Source organism: Hyla sarda, chromosome 11, assembly GCF_029499605.1.
Source record: "Hyla sarda isolate aHylSar1 chromosome 11, aHylSar1.hap1, whole genome shotgun sequence".
NCBI classification, from domain to species: Eukaryota; Metazoa; Chordata; class Amphibia; order Anura; family Hylidae; genus Hyla; species Hyla sarda.
In genome coordinates, this window is record NC_079199.1 from 69,298,752 (window position 1) to 69,319,360 (window position 20,609).

Sequence of the window (20,609 nt, forward strand, 5' to 3'; positions counted from 1 at the left end):
GATGAATATTCATGAGCGGTGCTGACGTCAGTGTCCGTTAGCCCGCAGAAGCCAGTTACAGCAGGATATACACAGAGATTAAAACTACAATTGCGGGCGAACGGCGGCACGGAGCAAACCATGGTAGGGCTCATTTTAATCAGCATCTCCCGCACTATCCACCAATACCTGTGGATAGTGCGGGAGAAAATATGTGACAGTTTTCCTTTAAGGCTCACTGGACCCCTTGTTACGTGCCTTGAGGGGTGTAGTTTCCAAAATAGTATTCCATGTGTATTTTTTTTTGCTGTTCTGGCACCATAGGGGCTTCCTAAATGTGACATGCCCCTCAGAAACCATTTCAGAAAAATTCACTCTCCAAAATCCCATTGTTACTCCTTCCCTTCTAAGCCCTCTACTGCACCCGCTGAACACTTAACATACACATATGAGGTATTTCCTTACTCAAGAGAAATTGGGTTACAAATTTTGGGGGGCTTTTTCTCCTTTTACCCCTTGTAAAAATTCAAAAACTGGGTCTACCAGAACATGCGAGTATACAAAAATTAAGATTTTGAATTATCTCCTTCACATTGCTGCTATTCCTATGAAACACCTAAAGGGTTAACAAACTTTCTGAATGTCATTTTGAATATTTTGAGGGGTGCTGTTTTTATAACGGGGTCATTTATGGGGTATTTCTAATATGAAGGCCCTTCAAATCAACTTCAAAGCTGAACTGGTCCCTGAAAAATTCAGATTTTGAAAATTTTGTGAAAAATTTGAAAATTGCTGCTGAACTTTGAAGCCCTCTGATGTTTTCCAAAAGTAAAAACATGTCAACTTTATGATAAAATAAAAAGTAGACATTTTGCATTTGTGAATCAATATATAATTTATTTGGAATTTCTGCTTTTCCTTACAAGCAGAGAGCTTTAAAAAATTTTCATCAAATTTTGGAATCTTTCACCAAGAAATTATGCAAGTATCAATAAAAATTTACCCCTAACATGAAATAGAATATGTCACGAAAAAAAACAATCTCAGAATCAGAATGAAAAGAAAAAGCATCCCAGAGTTATTAATGCTTAAAGTGACAGTGGTCAGAATTGCAAAAAATGCTCCCGTCCTTAGGGTTATAATGGGCTCCGTCCCCAAGGAGTTAAGAAGCATCCTACATAAAGTTAGAAAACAACACTATACAATACTATACACTATACATACTATTTTTGCAACTCTACAGTGAACACACCACATGGGAGAAGAACAAGAAAAAGGGTGGGAATAGTATGTGGTGCTGTTGTGACTACGAGGAAATAGAATTACCGGTGAGTAATTACCGGCTTACCACCCCGTCACAACAGCACCACCAGAGAGAATACCAGAGAAGTATTAGGGAGGGACCACCGCCTGAAGAACTTTACGCCCAAAAGCCAAGGGGGATAGATCATCAGTCTGAGCCTATAGTGCAGAAAAAAAGTATGTGGGGATGACCAAGTAGCCGCCCTACAGATTTGAGCAACAGAAGCACCTCTTTTCTCTGCCCATGATGAGGTGTCTGCTCTAGTAGAGTGGGCTCTCAGGTTGGCTGGAGGAGACAGACCTGCAGAGGAATAAGCTGCAACAATGGCCTGCCTAACCCCATATGCCAATAGTATCTGCTCTGACACTATTTCCCCTATTGGGACCTGCAAACTGAACAAGCAATTTATCTGATTTCCCAAAAATGTTTGCTCCTTTCTAAATACTCTAACACATCTTCGGACATCAAGCATGTGGAACAAAATTTCACCTCCTGAAGATGGATTCGCACAGAAGGACGGAAGGACAACTTCTTGAGATCAATGGAAATCTGAAACAACCTTTAGGTAAAAAAAAAAAAACAGGACCAGGTCTTAAAATAATCCTATCATCTAAAATTTGAAGATAGGGTTATCTAGTGGATAAGGTCACTAGCTCCCCTACTCTCCTGGTAGACGTGATAGCTATAAGAAATGCAGTTTTTTGCAGCAAAATCTTCAATGGTATAGAAGACAAAGGCTCAGAGAGAGTTAAGCACCAAAGTAAGAACCCAAGAAGAAACAGCTGGTGGACTAAATAGCTGCATTCTGGTAACAGACTTAAAAAATCTCACCACCCAGGGATGATTATCGATCTTCTGGACATATAACGACCCTAAAGCAGCTACTTTTACTTTGAGGGTGACCGCCCTTAATCCTTTCTCAAGTCCTTTTGGTAAAAAATCAAGAATAAAAGGCATAATTTGGCCTGTCCAAATCAAAATTGGTAGAATGAAAATGAAAAAAATTTCCAAATTCTAAAATAAATCTTTGTAGTCACTGGTTTTCTACTGTATTGTAAAGTGGATATAACAGCGTCTGACAGACCCTTGATTATCAAGATTATTCTTTCAAGAGCCAAGCCATCAGATGAAGGTTGCGGACCGGGCCTTGGCTGAGAAGGTCCTGGATTTCTGGGAGAACCCAGGGATCTGCTAGAAACATTGTCCTCAGACAGGAGAACCATGTTCTCTGTAGCCAGAATGGGGCGATTAGGATGACTGACGCTCTGCCCTCTTTGATTTTTCTTATGACTCTGGGAATTAAAGCTAGGGAAGGAAAGGCATAGGCCAAGCCCCAACCATAAGTCTGAGAAAGTGCGTTCACCGCTAAGGGACTGTCCGCTGGACTTAGGGAAAAAAGTCTCTGACCTGTCTGTTGAGCCTGGTAGCAAAAAGATCTGCTTGAGGGGATCCCCATAGGTCTGTGATTTTGACAAAAAAATTTTAGCATTCAACCGCCATTCTCCTTGAAGAATTGAATGGTGGCTTAGAAAGTCTACCCTGAAATTGAGATCCCCTTTGATATGCACTGTAGATATTGTCTTTAGATGGGGTTCTGCAAAGGACAGGACCTGAAAGACAAATTCATAAAGGGATGGACTTCTCGTAGTTCCCTGTCTATTTATGTCAGACACAGTGGTGGTATTATCCGAGATCTTTACATTAGAGCCCCCAATGAAGTCACTAGCTGATTCAAGAGCCCTAGACACTGCTAAAAGCTCCTTAAACTTAGAGGATTTATCAATCACCTCTTCTCAAAGGCCCTGAAAATTAAAGGTTATCCAAATGAGCACCCCTCCCCAAGGACTGACATCAGTAGTGATGTGACAACAGGGTCCGGACAAACCCAATCTACACCTTTAGAAAGGTTATCACTCACTAATCACCAGTCTAAAGAAGCCAGCACTTGAGGGGCAAAACAATACGTCTATCCAAATCCTGTTGGGAACCATCCCAAGTCCCAAGGAGTTCTAATTGTAAAACCTGAGTTTGGAAATGGGCCCAGCTATCTTAGCTATAGGTAAAAAAAAAGATTTTTGTACTGACAAGTCAAACAAAGTGACCAAAAAAATACTTTCTATTGAGAAGGGATAAGGAAGGATTTTCCCAATTAATTATCCAGCCCAACTTATGGAGGATTTCAATAGTATGGGAGGAAAAAAAATTCTACTTTAACTTCTGATTCTGCTACCAGAAGAAAATCATCTAGATAGGGAATAAAAAGCCCTTCTCCCTCCCGAATATGAGCTGCAATTTTTGAAACTACCTTTGTAAAAACTCTAGGAGCAATGGCTATACCAAAGGGCAGGGCAAAAATCTGTAAATGAAAGAGTTGAAAATTTACAACAACTGCAATCCTTAAATATTTCTGATAATCTATGTGATTAGGGACATGAAGGTATGCATCTTTTAAATCTAAAGATGACATAAAACAATCCTTAAACAAAAGGTTAACTGTGGATTTTATTGTCTCCATTTTAAATAGATTATAAATCAAATAACGATTCAGAGGTTTAAGATTAATAATCACCCTGAATGTTCCATTTGGCTTTCCCACAAGAAAAAGAGTAGAATAAAACCCTAAACCCTGTTCTTGTGGAGGTACAGGAACCAAAACCCTTTCTCTATAGGGGATAATGCGTCTCCCTGTAAAGAGGACTGACCTGTAGGTCCTGGAGGGGATTTAGTGACCAAGAACCGAGTAGGTGGTAAACTAACAAAATCCAGACGGAGACGTCTTGAAGTTTGGATTATCCAGGAACTATTTGAAATTTTTTCCCACTCTGGAAAAAACTCCTTAAGTCTGCCACCTACTCGGAGATCCCGTCATTGGGAGTCAGGCTTTTTGGTGGAAGTACTAGGCTGATTGAACATAAGGCCACTCCCCTTATGAGAAAACTTACACTTTTTAAAAGTATCTCTATTTATTATCTGTCCACCTCTTTTCCCTTTAAAGTGAAAAGGCTAATTTTGTCTAGGAGGCTCGGAAGATTGGAACCCCTTCTTTCTATCCCCATCCTTGTCTAACACGTCAGAGAGGACAGAACCAAACAAAAATTCTCCCTCACAGGGAATGGCACATAACTTACTTTTATAGCCACTTTCCCTGACCAATTTTTTAGCCATAGCGCTCTTCTGGCGGAGTTAGTAAGTGCTGCAGATCTGGAGGATAACCTAACTGCATCTATAGATGAATCAGGCAGAAAAGCAGAAGCATTTTTACTTGTAGACATTAAGGAAAGAGCCTGCTCTTTGGGCACATCATTTTGCACAAATGAAGACAACTGGTCAACCCACATCACCAGGGATCTTGCAACAGTGGTACCAGCGACTGTGGATTTTAGAATGCCCCCTGCAGTCTCCCCGGCCTTTTGCCACATCAATCTTAGGAGGGTGATCCCAATAATTAACGTCGGCCTCTGAAAGGGGGTATTTTCTTTCAATTGCCCTAGGAATGAAGGTTTTCTTATCCGGAGTCTCCCATTCTTTCTTAATTGAGAAATGGTTCTATGAACTGGGAAAACTCTACGTTTTCTGTCTTCTTGAACATGATGTCTTGAATAGACTTCTGCTCTTTAGTCTCCTCAAGCACCATGGTGGATCTTACAGCTCTTATCAATTGCTCAGAATCCTCCGACAGAAAAAGAGGCTTTTCCGACAAGTCATCCTATGATGAACGGGAGTCATCCCCTGTAGGGAATATATAACTATGACCACCCATAGTATATAAAAAAAACTGAACAACCCAATATCAGATAAAAAAAATACCTGAATAAGAATGAACAGAAATCAAACCTTCTTCCTCCTCAATATTACCAGGGATAGAAGGGGGCCATTACTGGCTGTGGAGGGGTAACAACTGGTAGAAACCCTTTAAGGGCGGACTCTATCTGGCTCTTAACCATGTCTTGCATCTGCATAATCAATGACGGGGATTCTAAAATTTAACACAATAAATTTAAATAAAAATTATTATTTTTTTTTTTAATAATTACACCTGCACCCACCTGCAGCAATGATACTATTAATACAAGCTGGACAGTTAGGCTTATAGTAATCAGGTGTTAACGCAACTTTACACATAAGGCATTCCCTATGTTTAGTCTTCTTAAACACTTTCCTAGGAGTAGCCTAAGAAATAAGATAACAATAAGAAAAAAAATGGAACAAAAAAGAGCCATAACACTCACTCCTCCGCAAGAGACAGCACCATGGAAGTAGTCTTGGAAGCTTCACGGTCCCGCTTGGACGAAACCTCCCGAGTGGAGCTCATCTTCCTTCACACTTCTCCCTCGTGGAGGCCAGCAGCTGCAGCTTCAGCTTCCAGATGGTTGTCCTCTGTGCAACGGAGGCAGGGCAGCAGAAAGGATTTCCTTTTTTAAAACTGCCACCCTGGAAGGCCCGGACTGCGGCGTCTGACGTCATATCCACTGTGCGCCCCTCTCCTCCCCAGCCGTCACGTAATGTGACCTCTTAGCCCCGCCTCCAAGAAGGCCGCAGCCACGGAGCTCTCTGCGGGACTCAGCCGGAGCTCCAGACCTCCTCATCGCCAGCTAGGTATCAAAGTAAAAAAAGCTCAGCCTGACCTGCAACTAAAGGCCGGCAACGCACATACTTTAGATGAGGAGGCGGAGGAAGAAGGGAGGCTGGCGGCGGTGCCGGGATACCGCAACTGGGGGCACAGAAGGGAAACCCCCCAACCAGGGGGTTCTTGGAGGTCCAGAATACTCTGCCAACTAGGAGAGAAAAGGCCTCCGCTGGACCTCCCCCCCACCGTCACGATATCCACACCATCAGAGGCATGGACTACTCCAGGCTTCCTGCAAGAAAAGGAAACCACTGAGGCAGAGAGGGAGGTGCATCTTTATACTCTAGGTTTCTTGTTCCTGGAGGAGGAGGAGTCCATCTATTTGGTGGTGCTGTTGTGGAGGGGGGAAATAAAGGGGTATAGTTGGGTATACTTTTTGAATGCAGGGAACATGGGGGAGAGCTTGTAGACATATGGCACCAATCACCTTGTCAACTTTAGACCAGAAAGGCTTTATTAAGCAACATTACCTTATGGACTAAAGTACCCTTATGTGCAAGGCATTTCCATCATGTTGGGGGAGAAGAGCCTACCATATTTAACAGGACAGGCATTTTTATACTAATTGTTACCATGTTTCTTAGAGATTTATACATTAGCCCTAGTTCAGTGGAACAAAAGTCTGAGCTTAGTGACCAAGATTATATAGATAGTAATGTTTTAATAAGTTCTGGAAGCAGATGACCAGCTTGAACAGGATCTTTTCATGGATTAAACTAGGTGGGGTCGAATAGACAGATCCATCACCCCAAGTAATGAAGAAACATGACCACAGTAAAAAGAATATTGGTCCTCAAGAAACTCATAAATAGTCCACTTTTTTACTTTATCATTTTATATTTTTCACACCAAAAATATAACTTCTCTTCTCTCCTCGATTTTTTTTCAAAGCAATTGATACTGTGCCACATAAAAGGTTGGTACATAAAATGAGAATGATTGGGCTGAAGGGAAGTGTGTGTGGGTGGTAATTAATGGTACATACATAATTGGGTGACTCTTACTAATGGGGTACCACAGGGGTCAGTTCTGGGTCTTTTGTTTTAATATAATTATTAATGAATTAGAAGAGGGGTTGTATAATAAAGTATCAATCTTTGCAGATGATTCTAAGTTCATTTAAGTGGTGAACACAATAAAGGACAGTGCATTTTTTAAAATGACCCTGGATAGGTTGGAGGTTTGGGCTGAGAAGTGGCAAATGAAGTTCAACACTGATAAATGTAAGGCAATGTACATGGGGAGGAAAAATCAAAGCTGGGATTATGTACTAAATGGAAAACACTGAGGATTACTGCTTTTTTTGACGGAGCACAACGGGAAACAACGGGTCCTGACAGATCCCATTTACTATTATGGGGTCCATCGGGCACCATTTTTTTTTGACAGGAGTAGCGGGAGGAAAAAACGTTGAATAATGTATTTTTCCTCCCGCTATTCTCCTGGGGCTCCCTGACGAACGTGACACTGCCATGTAACAACGGCAGTGTGAAAGAAGCCTTAGAAGTTTTAGTCAACAGTAAATTTTACTGTAAAACCAGTGTCGGGCAGCTGCTGCTCACGTAAATAAAACCATGGCGTGCATTAAAAGAGGCAGATCCCCACGACAAGGAAATTATTCTACCTCTGTACAAATCACCAGTCAGACCACACATGGAATACTGTGTACAATACTGGGCACCAGTGTACAAGAAAGATATAATGGAGCTGGAGAGGGTTCAAAGACGGGCAACCAGAGTAATACGGGGAATGGGAGGCCTGCAGTACCCAGAAAGATTATCAGAAGTAGGATTATTTATTTTAGCAAAAAAGACGTCTTAGGGGCGACCTAATAACTGTTATATAATAAAAATGTCATATATAATTTTATATATATATATATATATATATAATTATGTGTGTGTGTAAAAATCAGGGGCAGTACAGTGATCTCTCCTATGATCTACTTATACCCAGGACTGTATCTATAACAAGGGGGCATCCTCTATGGCTAGAGGAAAGATGGTTTCTAAATCACCACAAAAGGGGGTTCTTTACTGTAAGAGCAAGAGCAGACTATGGAACTTTCTGCCAGATGAAGTGGTCATGGTGTTCAAAAGAGGCGTGGGTGCATTTCTGGAGAACAACAACATTACAGGTTATGGTTACTAGATTTATAGCTGCAGAACGTTGATCCAGGCATTTTTTTTGTCATATTTGAAAAAAAATTTGCCCCTGGTATGGGGCAATTGCCATGAGGCTCATAAGGTTTTTTTTTTTGCTTTCCATTGTCTTTTTTCAACTATGTATTAACTATGTATCTATATATATTTAATGACTAATGTTTTATGTAGATTTTTTTTTTTTTAGTGTCAATGTTTTATGTAGATCTAGGGTGGCATTTTTCTTACCATCTGTATGTTTGATAATGTTCTCCAAAAGCAATGGGTATTTCGTCAGTCTCTGCATTTCGGATACAATAAGATCTTTCAGCTGAAGTCTCCGACACTGAGGGCTGCTCTCTGCTTCCTTGAACACAAACAAAATCAGAACCAATTAAAGGCAAGGCAAAGGACTGATAGTGATTATCATGAATGAAGAACCCAAAAGCTATTAGATAGAGTAGAAAGAAAACAGAACTCAGCTGGAAAGTACCTGCATGAACAGGTTGAACCGAGCTTCTTTACGTTTTTTTATTTTAATGAGGTCAAGGGCGATGGTTTGGCAAGAGCAGAACCTGGCTATTTCCTGGCAAACTTCTTCTCCGGCTGTTCCATCAAACTACAATGAAATGGAGAAGAAAATTAATGTTAAATTTTAATCCCACATTCGCAAGAGATTGTAAATGATCCCAACCAAATATCACCATCACTGAACTGTAATAGGCTTTGTTGGTGTACGGATACCAGCAGGTCTTCACCTATTGCACCTACATAGGGTCCTAAAAATAGCTCCGGGTACTCAGTTTCCCCCAGCTCTTAGTAGAGCAGGATAGTAAACCTCGAATAAACCACAAATACATGCATACAAGCTGATATCAAGTCAGAAATGACTACTCTCCATGATGATTGCATAAGAATGTGAGTAGTAGTAGCTGCAGGACAATTGAGAAGCCACTCAAAGACAGAAGCAAAATCTTGCTGAATGAGTGACCAACCATTCACTTGGGATGACTGTAAATGATAGGAGGAGTAGTAGTACTCACAAACTGATTTATGCAAACAACTAATAGCAAGGACCACACACGGTGGAATTTCCCAAAGAAATCCAGCAGAATAATTCAGCTGTAGCAGAGTCACATTGCTCTGGCCTCCGCAAAAAGAATTGACATGTCATTTGTTTCTGCAGAATCCACTCAGAAATGCATTGCAGTCTATGAAGACGAGCATTTCCGAGCAGTCCTATTACCGCCATTTTATGCCAGCGCCTACTGTCGGACATTCCACAAAAATATAGGCGGACATTCCACAAAAATTACACCAAATGTACATAGCCTTAGACAGTAAAGACAGAGACACATGCAAACTTGGAGCAGACCAGCAGTAGTAGACTAGATGACTAGATGATGAATACGTTATTCAAACAGAACAGAAATCTCAGAGACAATCATAGCAATCGCAATATTTACAGCACGTGCACAGAGTAAAATGGTTCCTTAACCCTAAGTGGACACAGCGATTTTTCTTGTTCGCATTATTTTTCGTCTTTTAATAGCCATTAGTCTTTAAATTTTTCAATACTTTTTTTAATTACATCAATTATTTAACCACAAAATTTACAATGCAGCTGAAAAAAAATTGCTGGGCACAATTAAAAAAAAAATTGAAGGTTTACCTTTCCACGCATTGCATCTTACGGTTAAAATTACATGCTATCTTTATTTTGTAAGTCAACACAATTACGATTCCCAATATATTTAGATATATACTTAAAATTGTCCTCTTCTGACCCCTATAACATTTTTATTTTCTCCATGTACAGGGCCATATAAGTCCAATTTTAGATTTTTAAGTTTATGCCATTCCAGTGAGGGGGCATTATTATGTATGGGGGCCATGTGAAGGAGCATTATTATGTATGGGGGCCATGTGAGGGGGCATTATTCTGTATGGGGGCATTACTATATATGGGAGTCATGTGAGGGGGCATTACTATATATAGGGGTCATGTGAGTGGGCATTACTATATATGGGAGAAATGTGAGAGGGCATGATTATATATGGGGGCCATGTGAGGGGGCATTATTATGTGTGGGGCAATATGAGGGGACATTATACCCTATGGGGGTAATGTAAGGAGGCATTATATATGGGGTCAATGTGAGGGGGCATTATTATGTATGTAGGATGTGTGTGTGGACATTATTAAATATAGGGGAAATGTGAGGGGTCATTACTATATATGAGGGCAATGTACACGGGCATTATATTGTATGGGGCAATGAACGGGGCATTATATTATATGGGGGAAATGTAAGGGGGCATTATAATGTATGAGGAAAATGTTGGGGCCTAATACTATGCAGGAGTACAAAAGGGACTACTATATGGGGCAGTGTAATAAATATAGGGGGTTTGTATAGGGGTGAGGACTTTGCTGTAGCGAGAATCCTAAAATGTTTGTCTGGCAGATTCAGTGAAGACTAGTTGTGATCGGGATGAATCTTCATGATGACCCAGGATAGATGGAAAACAAAGAGAAAAGTGAGCGACTCAGATCAGAGAAGACGCCCCTGTGAGTATGTAACTATAATGACATATGGTCTGCAGCACCTGTGTACAGCTCAAATCTACTCCTATATAGGGGTTATTGCTCTTTTGTATAGTGTTTTTTATTCAATAACAATATAGCAGTGTTAGTCAGTGGTAATGGTACTTGTCTTGGTGTGGCGGAATTACTGTATATGTCCCTTGTATTGTGGTGGTATTAGTGATACTGGTCTGTATATAGCACCTTTTATGTCCTTTAACATTAATGCTTATGAAGAAATATAAAATCCCATCCCTTCCCCAATATCGCGCCACACCCCTACCCCTTAATTCCCTGGTTGAACTTGATGGACGTATGTCTTTTTTCGACCGTACTAACTATGTAACTATGTAACAGCATGGTGATATTAATAAGTCACTGCAGAATAAATATGGACTGATGATATTATTTTATATTTCTAAGCCTGATACTAAGATAAAATCTAACGTTTGCCACAGTGAGGGAACTACAGACTACAAGCTGTGTAAGGGGCCCCAAAGTTTCCGATGGCAGTCGAGGCTGCTGCTAGCATTACTAATATAAAAAAACAAAGGAGATAATGACAAGGCAGATGTAGATCAGCCATGCATAGCAGTTGTTGCTAGAGAGGTAACATATTCACAAATTTGCAAGTGACAACATCCTAAGAGGATGGTCGCCCCTTACATCTTGTCAGCAGCGTTCCAAAGGAACACTCTAATTATCTAGGAGAAAATAAATAACTGTCCTAAATAATTAGCCTTGAGAACCTACAAATATCAAGACAAATAGCACATAGAGGCCCTTAGAAATTCTTTAACTTTTTACAGAACACCGTGGTGCCGGCCCAGAGATTGTGGGGGCCCCAGCGGTCAGTCCCCCGGCAATCAGACAACAGGAAAATAGTGTTACGTGCACCAGCATTCTCCACAAGGGTAAAGATAGGCCATTCTCCACAAGGGTAAAGATATGCCATATTGTCATCTGGCATAGATGACCTTTATGACCAGTTTCACCATAGCAATTCCTTCTATAGGTAAATAAACTGTAGTATAGATATCCCTATGTGCAGGTCAATTTCCAATTTCTGATAGATTTTATATCTTCCAGACTACGGTGACAACTAGTCAATGATATTATATCCACCAATGCACAAGTGCGTTTAATCATTATTAGGGCTAATTAGTGCTGTAATTGTATCAATTTTAAGCAAAAACACTTACTCGAGACAACATGAGGTCACCAATCTCCTTGACAACTGGTCCTTCCTCCCTCACCTTCTTCATGAGTTCTACTAAATAGTCTGAAAGAGAAGATAGCAAGTAAGAAACTGTATATTTCTTTCTTCTGTAACTCAGGTCAATAAATCCTTAGAAGAACATAAATCCTTACTGTGGATCTCAATCAGCTCAGGGAGATTAGGAAATACAAGCAAAAGTTCCTCGGTTGATAGAAAATTCTCCTTGCGCATCTTCTGGTAGAATATGTGATCAAGAACTCGAAGGACCCGAAGATGAGATGCCTCTGTCATAAAAAGCTCTGGAGGAGGAGAAAATGGTATGTAAAATCAGTGCACTGAAGTAACCAACTATGAGGTTCAGGGGCTAATTGCAATACATCAATGTTCCCAGTATACCCATACAAGTACCCACCATGTATTACTTCCTGGCGTGCCCTCTCCTTCGCAGTAAGATTCTGAGCCACCTCCCTGCCCACCGTATGTTGCCAGTTCTGGGCATCAAGTTCAGGGTCTGACATATGCCCCAAATCATCTTCTTGCAGGTTGGCCAGCAAGGATTCACCAGTAAAAATCTGATTTGGAGACTCCATACTCCTGGAATAAAGTAAATGCAGTGAAACATCTTGGAGAAGAATACCCAAAATTGTATTAAAAATTGATCTTCTATGGGAGTGGTCTTCTCAAAGAACATGGCCACCATGCATAATGTATGGTAGACTGAAAATCTGTCACATAAAATCTGTTCAAGGACAAGAGGGTGGTCTTCTCATAGCGAAGGTGTTTTAGAGACGTTTCACTGTAACTGAATCCACTTGGAGCTATTCATCCAAAAGAACGTCTTCCTATTCACTTTCAATCAGCAAGGTGTCTGGTTGCCAAGTACATTCACCAGCTCTATTAGAGTAAGTAACCCACAAAAGGACAGTTGTTTCTCACCTTCGACTCAGCTTGGGGGTGTAGGGTGGTGTTGGGTTATCCAGTGACCTGTTAGAAAAACACAGAGTTTGTAAAAGTTAAGTAAAACTGTCCTAAATCCTTATTTTGGTGGCATGGAGAAGGGTTATAAAAACTTGTTTATTAAAAGACAGATCTGTTCATAAGCAAAAACAGAGCACTCAGTATTTAACGATAAGGCTGTATAATGCTGTAAAATCCAGTACTGTATTATTAGAAACTGGTAGAATCCTAAAGACAATTTCCTGGACTTAAAGGGGTACTTCACCCCTAGGCATCTCATCCCCCTATCCAAAGGACCCCCGCAATCTCCCTCCCATAGCCACATCCCTCAATGCAAGTCTATGGAAGGGGTGTGACGGCCACCACGTCCTGTCGCATAGACTTGCATTGAGGGGGCGTCGCCGTGAGATCACGAGCGGCTCGTGACTGTGACGTCAAAAGCCTCCGCCCAGCATCGCCAGTCATCCAGCCCGAAGCGAAGTTCGCTCTGTGCACCAGATGTCTGGGGTGCCTCAGCAGAGATTGCGGGGGTCCCCAGCGGCGGGACCCCTGCGATCAGACATCTTATCCCCTATCCTTTGGATAGGGGATAAGATCTCTAGGGGCAAAGTACCCCTTTAATGACATACTCTGTGGATAGCCTAACAATATTTGATTGGTGCAGAATAAAGGAGCAGCACTGGTAAAATTATAGTAGGGCACTCCTACTTTGTCGGGATTGCTACTATACATTTTTCATTAGAGCTGAAGTGACTCTCAGCTAAAGACTGCTCAGAAATGAAACTTACCTTGTGGAGAGGCTAGATGCTGAAGATGATGCAGATTGATGTAGCCTTGACGCTTCGGCAGCAGCATCCATGTCCACATCACTGCGAGAGCGAGGAACATTGTCAGCTTTGCGGGATTTCTTCAGCTCTTCTCGACCCTTCAAACTTTCTGAACGTCCCAGTTTCACCTCTGACCGTGCACTGAAACATAAAAAATAGGGTGTGAATGTAATGACTCTTACTGTATATACATTCATTCTTCTTAGGGTAGGGTCCACTTGACGTATTTTGCGGTGTTTTCGCTGCTGCACATTTTCCTATCCATTGACTTCATTGGGTAGGAAAAATCACAGTAGCAAATACGCAGCAAAATACGTCACGAGGACCCTTCCCTTCAAGCAGAAATACTTTCAGCAGGTTTAAGAAATTATTTATAAATAATCACTGGATATATTAGATGAGGGGGCACTCCCATACAGTCAGCCTCCCAAAATGGCTGATAACAGGGAATAAAAGAGAATATTCCAGCTGCTCAGACAAATGAGCTTAAATTATAAATCGGACAACCCTCATTCACCTAAGACATTGGTGCTGGTTATTGCTCAGTGGCTGTTTCCCGACCATGTTTTTTTTTTTAATTCACTTATGTTCTGTACCCCGCAGTTTCCTTTTCAAGTGTACACAAATATGTATAATGGAAAAGAAAACGCAGTGTGAACTCACCCTAAATTGCTTTGACCATTACCAAGCACTGACACTTCTGTACATTACCTCTTCTATATTAACACCAAGTATTGCAGCCTTGCACACTATCCAAGCATCCATGTAATTAATCTTAATCCATTGCAAAACAGGTTAATCTAATTATTTACAGAGATAAGACCAGCATCCGTTCCCTCAAGGGTATATTATTATTTCATTATAGGATGAACATGAGCCGTAAAAAACATCACAAACAGGAAGACAACTGTTGAGAAGAAACCCAATGAAGATGACTAACACCCGTTTACTGAATAAAACTCAGTCGGAGAATTATGGCCAGGAAGAAGTCAATGTAAACATGACATTTAAAGGGTATTTAGCAGTAAAACATATAAAAATAAAAACAATAATAATGACCATGAGAATGTTTCAATGCCTGTATCAATATATCACAAGCGAAAATCACCAATTAGGCTTGAATAATCAAAATTCTTTACTAGAATATAAAATATACAAAGTGTCAACTGACAAAAGGAGGGGGGTAAGGATACAGGCGAGTGCCTATACTGGAGATCCTACCTATCTAGATAGGCTTCTAAACTAAGTGTGGATAGGGGCAGGGAAAAAAGACAATACAATACCATATACATAGATAAATCTAAAATTGCCCTATTTTGACCACCTATAACTTTTTCGTTTTTCCGTATATTGGGCGGTATGAGTGCTCGTTTTTTGTGCCGTCATCTGTACTTTTTATTGATACCACATTTGCATATGTAAAATTGTAGATAATTTTTATTAATTTTTTTGGGAATAAAATGTGACAAAAAAGCAGCATTTTTGTCCTTTTTTATTTTTTACGTTCACCGTACGGGATCATTAACATTATATTTTGATTGATCAGACATTTATGCACGCGGCAATACCAAATAGGTTTATAAAAAAAATTGCGCTTTTTGGGGGTAAATTGGGAAAAACGGACAATTTTCATTTTTATTGGGGGAGGGGATTTTTCACTTTTTTTTAACCTATTATTTTTACATTTTTCAACTTTTTAAATTATTTTTTTTACACTTTTTATATCCCCATAGGGGACTATCTATAGCAATCATTTGATTGCTAATACTGTTCAGTGCTATGCACTGATCAGTATTATCGGCTATCTTCTGCTCTGGTCTGCTTGATCTCAGACCAGAGCAGGAGATGCCGGGAGACAGACGGAGGAAGGTGAGGGGACCTCCATCCACCATTACAGATGATCGGATCACAGAGGTAGCGCTGTGGGCGATCCGATCATCTATTTTATCATGTGCATTGCCGCAGATGCTGTGATCTGTACAGATCACGGCATCTGAGGGGTTAATGGGAAACATCCGCGCGATCGCGTATGTTGTCCATTGCCGGCAGGTCGCCGGCTGCTGATAGCAGCCTGAACCTACCGTGTATGATGCGAGCACGTCCTGGTGCGCTTAGTGCCGCCAAGCCAGGACATACATTTATGTCCATGGTCGTTAAGGGGTTAAAGAGTAGCTCCCACCATCCTTTTTTTTTCTGTCCCTGCCTATATCCCATCTATCCCTCCAAGGACAGAAGTTGCCCCCCAGCAGGCATCAGTGACCTCGCGCCTGCTGGCGAAGTCTGCCTGGTGAGTTTCTAAGTTAGTAAAAAAAAAATGTAAAGCCAGGGAGGGGGTTAGGGATAGAAAGGCAATAGGTAGGGACAGAAAAAATGGTGGGAGCTACTCTTTAAAATTACAGAAAAACATATCCTATCCTATCTGCAGGATAGGGGATAAGTTTTAGATCATGGGGATTCCACCTCTATCTTTTTTTTTTTTTAAATATACAGTGGTCCCTCAACATACGATGGTAATTCGTTCCAAACGACCCATCGTTTGTCGAATCCATCGTATGTTGAGGGATCCGTGCAATGTAAAGTATAGGAAGTTATACTCACCTGTCCCCGGCGCTCCGGACCAGGTCCTCACCGCTCCCGATACTGTCCCAGGGGCTCCCGATGCTGTCCCACTGCTCCGGTGTCTTCTTCGCGAACCTTCGGCTTCTTCAGCATCTTCTGCAGGGTCCGGGCCTCGCTTTCTGGTGACGTTATTACGCGCCGGCGCGGCATGCGTAGTGACGTAATAATGACGCTGGAAAGCGAGGCCCAGACCCTGGAGAAGATGCGCAAGACACCGGAGGATCGCGAAGTGGACACGGAACAGCGGGAAAAGGTGAGCGAACCTGCCAGGGATGCTTAAACTGCTATCAGACAGCAGCTTAAGCATTTTGCGCTGTCGGATAGCAGTTAATGCGATGGCCCCGACATATAAAAGCATTGTATGTCGATGCTGACATCGACATGCGATGGCCTCTGAGAGGCCATCGTATGTCGATTTTATCATATGTCGGGGCCATCGTAGGTCGGGGGGTTACTGTATTTTTTATTGAACAAATTTTCAAAACAATAAACAGAACATAAGAAATAAGGTGGATTCACAGGAGTCCGCAAGATACTACTATCCTAGAATAAACTCTTCCCCCCCCCCCCTTCCCTGGACCCATACATCAGATTTCATACCGATACCCGCTTCACATGTGAGATCTTGAAGTCAATATGAGTCCGAGGTAGTGATAATGTAATACTCCATGTAATATAAAAGCACACAGAAAACCTTCTGCTTAACCAATGAATCCTTGCCAGCCCCATTCCCCCTAACAAAAGAGAGAAGTAGCACAATAATAGACTTTAAAAGTAAACAATAAGGGAGTGCTCCCCTGACTCCCAGGAGATCCAACGCGCAGGATCATAGGATCCCAACTACTCGGGACTGTTAAGGTTAGAAAGGAATTTTTAGTAATCCGGCAACCGCAACACTCCTTGGAAGCCTTTCAGCAATTCCATATTGTACCAAGTGGTATATCTAAACGCCCGTACTATGGCTATGATCCCCTGAGAGTCATAGTGAGTGACAAAGGTTTTCCACTTTTGAAAAAAGCATTTTGTACCAGTTTCAGAGTGTCTCTCTGCATCCAAACGGTCTATGTCAAGGAATGCTTTTAATTGTGAAATCAGCATGGGCAAGTCTGGAGTAGCTGGCTCAAGCCATTTAGCAAAAAGACAGCGCATAGCCACTAGGAGGACCACATGAACAAATCGTGGCAATCTCTCCTCCCCCTCCCCTCCCTCCTCCGGTGGACGTAACTGATGGAAAATGAGAGAGTGTGGTGTAAAAGGAATCTGCGCTTTCCAATGTTCGCGTATATACGATTGCACTAGACGCCAATAAGATTCTGAGTGAGGGCATTCCCATATCCCGTGGTACATATTTGTCAACGGTGCTTTGCATTTGGGACAATGTGTAATCCTATCTGGGAAAGATGGAGAGGGCAATATGTTAAAACCGTATAAGGCCGTGTGTGCAACCTTGAAGTACGTTTCCCTCCACCTTTCGTTAATTACATTATTCCGTACCGCCACCCATCCCTTCAAAATCACCTATGTAATCCCTTCATCACCTGTCCATCTCTCCCAGGTTTTGAACACACGTTTAGGGTCAACCTTCAGAAAACGATTTCTAAAAGCTGCATATGCAAATCATAAAATGTTGCAGTATCTTGTAATACCTTTTTTTATTGGACTAACAGCATTTTGTAGAGACAAGCTTTCGGGATTCCTCCCTTTATCAAGTCCAAAGCAAATCTAAGCTCACAAGTAGAAGACACAGGTTACATCTCACAAATATGCAGGGGTTAAGACAATAGATGTGGAGAATTCACACTAAGATGGGCCATCAATTGTCCTGTTATGGGAACATAGACTAAATAGATAAGAATGAGAAAAAGGGGGAGGGAGGGGGGAGCAGGGGAGAGACTGATAATTAGCAGGACATAGTGAGATGTAAAAGAGAACACAGTGCAGGTTATAAGAGAATACAGTACAGCACAGGTTATAAGAAATTTTGATGAGATAAGAAGCTCAAATCTATCCCCTGCTCCCCCCTCCCTCCCCCTTTTTCTCATTCTTATCTATTTAGTCTATGTTCCCATAACAGGACAATTTATGGCCCATCTTAGTGTGAATTCTCCACATCTATTGTCTTAACCCCTGCATATTTGTGAGATGTAACCTGTGTCTTCTACTTGTGAGCTTAGAATTGCTTTGATAAAGGGAGGAATCCGGAAAGCTTGTCTCTACAAAATGCTGTTAGTCCAATAAAAAAGGTATTACAAGAGACTGCAACATTTTATGATTTGCATCTGCATCACTGGACTAATATGGCTACTCAAATTTACTAAAAGCTGCATATAAATGAGTTCGTCTAGGAAATGTGTCGGGGCCTCCTTTGCCAAGTTGTGAAGTCGAGACGAGCAGAATGCGTAGATTTGATTTGCAAATAGTGTGTGTGAAGGAGGGAAGTCATACGTAGTGAGCATTTCACTAGGAGTGAGCCACCTACGGTCATTTATGTGTATCAGTCGCCCTACTGTACCCACCCCTTTAGAGAGCCACTGTCGCATCCAAGGAGAGGATCTACCCTGTGGGAACTCTGGGTGACCAAACAAGGGCATCCGCTTCGATAAAAGGAAGGGAGGCCAAAGACCTTCCTCACTTCCTTCCAGGTCATTATCGTATCACGCAATAAAATGGAACCCTTAATCCCTGTCGGGTGTTTAGCATAGGCAGTATGTAGCAGAGCCGGTAAGGACCATGGGGCAGCCAACGCTTCTTCCACTGCAAGGTTGGAAAAAAAGGTAGAGGAATGTAGCCAATCTAGGGCATGACGAAATAAACAGGCCAAATTGTAGCCTCTTATATTCGGGAAATTTATCCCCCCCCCCCCTCGACTTTACTAAGCATGAGTTTTTGCAGCTCTATACGAGGTTATTTGCCCTGCCATAGGAAGCGTTGAAAAGCAGCATTTAGGGTCCTGATATCAGCATGACGCAGTAAAATCTGGAGCGTTTGCAAGGGATAGAGAAAACGTGGAAAACTAATCATTTTTACAAGATGACATCGACCTAGGAAAGACAACGGTAAATTCTCCCAGTGTTTCAGCTCTGCCAGAATTCGCTGGAAGAGTGGCTTGTAGTTACGAGTATATAATGAGTCAGGGGGTCTTTCCTATGTTGATGCCTAAATATATTATGCTAGACTTGGCCACTGATACCCCCAGTGCAGCGACCCACCTCTATCTTCAGGCTCTCCCATAAAGATACATAGAGGGGGCATGACGGAGAGATGGGGCTCTGTACAGGACATGGACATGGACATGGAGGGGGCCCAAAGTGGAGGGGATATGGTTTTCTGAAATTTTAAGTACAACACATCTCCTTTAACTTGCACAAGGGGACCAGACACACCAAAAGTTTTGATATGGAAGTTTAGGCAGATAATTGTATTAACCTAAATAAGGAACGGATATCCCATATCACAATAGAGGCTCACACCCACAATTTGGAACCAATAGTAATTTACTAGTATAACCACTAAATATAGTATCCTAAAGTTTCTATTAACTCATGTACACACACCCATTTCTAAAAGAGCTCTTTGGCTCAACAACTAAACCTTATTTTTTTATGAACTCTGTCTACATCATGAACATTACTCAAAAGGATAACAGAGAAAAGCCTGGATTTCTCTTTATCTGTATATGTGTGGGTGGGAGAAAGGAAAAGAACCAGTGTGTATATTGAAATGCTCTTCCAGCAAAGTTAGTGTAGACTTTAAATTATAGAATAGGTTTCTATTGTAAAATTGATGCATTTATATTTAGCACAGATACAGACCTAACAGAACTACAAATTATATTAACATCAATTTATTTTTACATTTCTTTACAGGTTAATTATTGGTAATTCAGACAAAAATTAACTAAGTGACCATTCCAGACTAGATTTCTTCTTCACATGTTTCCACTCCTGGCCAAGAGCATGCAACATAGAAAAGCAATTCCTGGAGGACTTGCCTTTCAAGTCTCTATATCATGAATGCACAAATATTTAGTCTTAGGCATAATCTTGATATAATACAACTTACCTCTTCCATAATTTCCTCTCTAGTCTCTTCTTATCCATCTCTTCGGGGACCCCCTCCCCCTACAGATCCCCGAGTCTACATCTTAACCTTGAACTGCCAGGCTTGCTATTTTTCATCCCGATGGCTGCAGCACAGAGGCCTGTTCAGCCTTCCTGTGCTTTGTGGCAGCTTCCAAGCAAAACCTCTATTGATCCATCTCCAACCTAATACTAGCAATAAAAATCAATGGTGCAGCAGACAGGACAGAGCAGGGATATGAGCAGGAGGACCGCCCTGTCACACAGACAA

At 41.5% G+C, this 20,609-nt stretch overlaps 1 protein-coding gene and 1 long non-coding RNA gene across 11 annotated transcripts in view; one reads left to right on the plus strand and one right to left on the minus strand.

Moving 5' to 3' along the window:
* ARHGEF11 (Rho guanine nucleotide exchange factor 11) overlaps positions 1 to 20,609 on the minus strand; it is a 399,339-nt gene that overhangs the window by 51,950 nt on the left and 326,780 nt on the right. For all 10 annotated transcript variants that reach the window (XM_056546646.1, XM_056546639.1, XM_056546640.1 and 7 more), the window contains 7 exons: positions 13,602 to 13,781; positions 12,793 to 12,840; positions 12,269 to 12,450; positions 12,009 to 12,155; positions 11,840 to 11,919; positions 8,544 to 8,669; positions 8,300 to 8,417 (listed from right to left, as the gene is read on the minus strand). In XM_056546646.1, coding sequence (XP_056402621.1) covers positions 8,300 to 8,417; positions 8,544 to 8,669; positions 11,840 to 11,919; positions 12,009 to 12,155; positions 12,269 to 12,450; positions 12,793 to 12,840; positions 13,602 to 13,781 — 881 coding nt within the window. The remainder of the gene's footprint in view (positions 1 to 8,299; positions 8,418 to 8,543; positions 8,670 to 11,839; positions 11,920 to 12,008; positions 12,156 to 12,268; positions 12,451 to 12,792; positions 12,841 to 13,601; positions 13,782 to 20,609) is intronic.
* Positions 33 to 14,689, plus strand: LOC130295662 (uncharacterized). The gene is made up of 4 exons (XR_008848951.1): positions 33 to 123; positions 10,519 to 10,622; positions 11,975 to 12,173; positions 14,506 to 14,689. It is a non-coding gene; the product is annotated as an uncharacterized LOC130295662 (long non-coding RNA).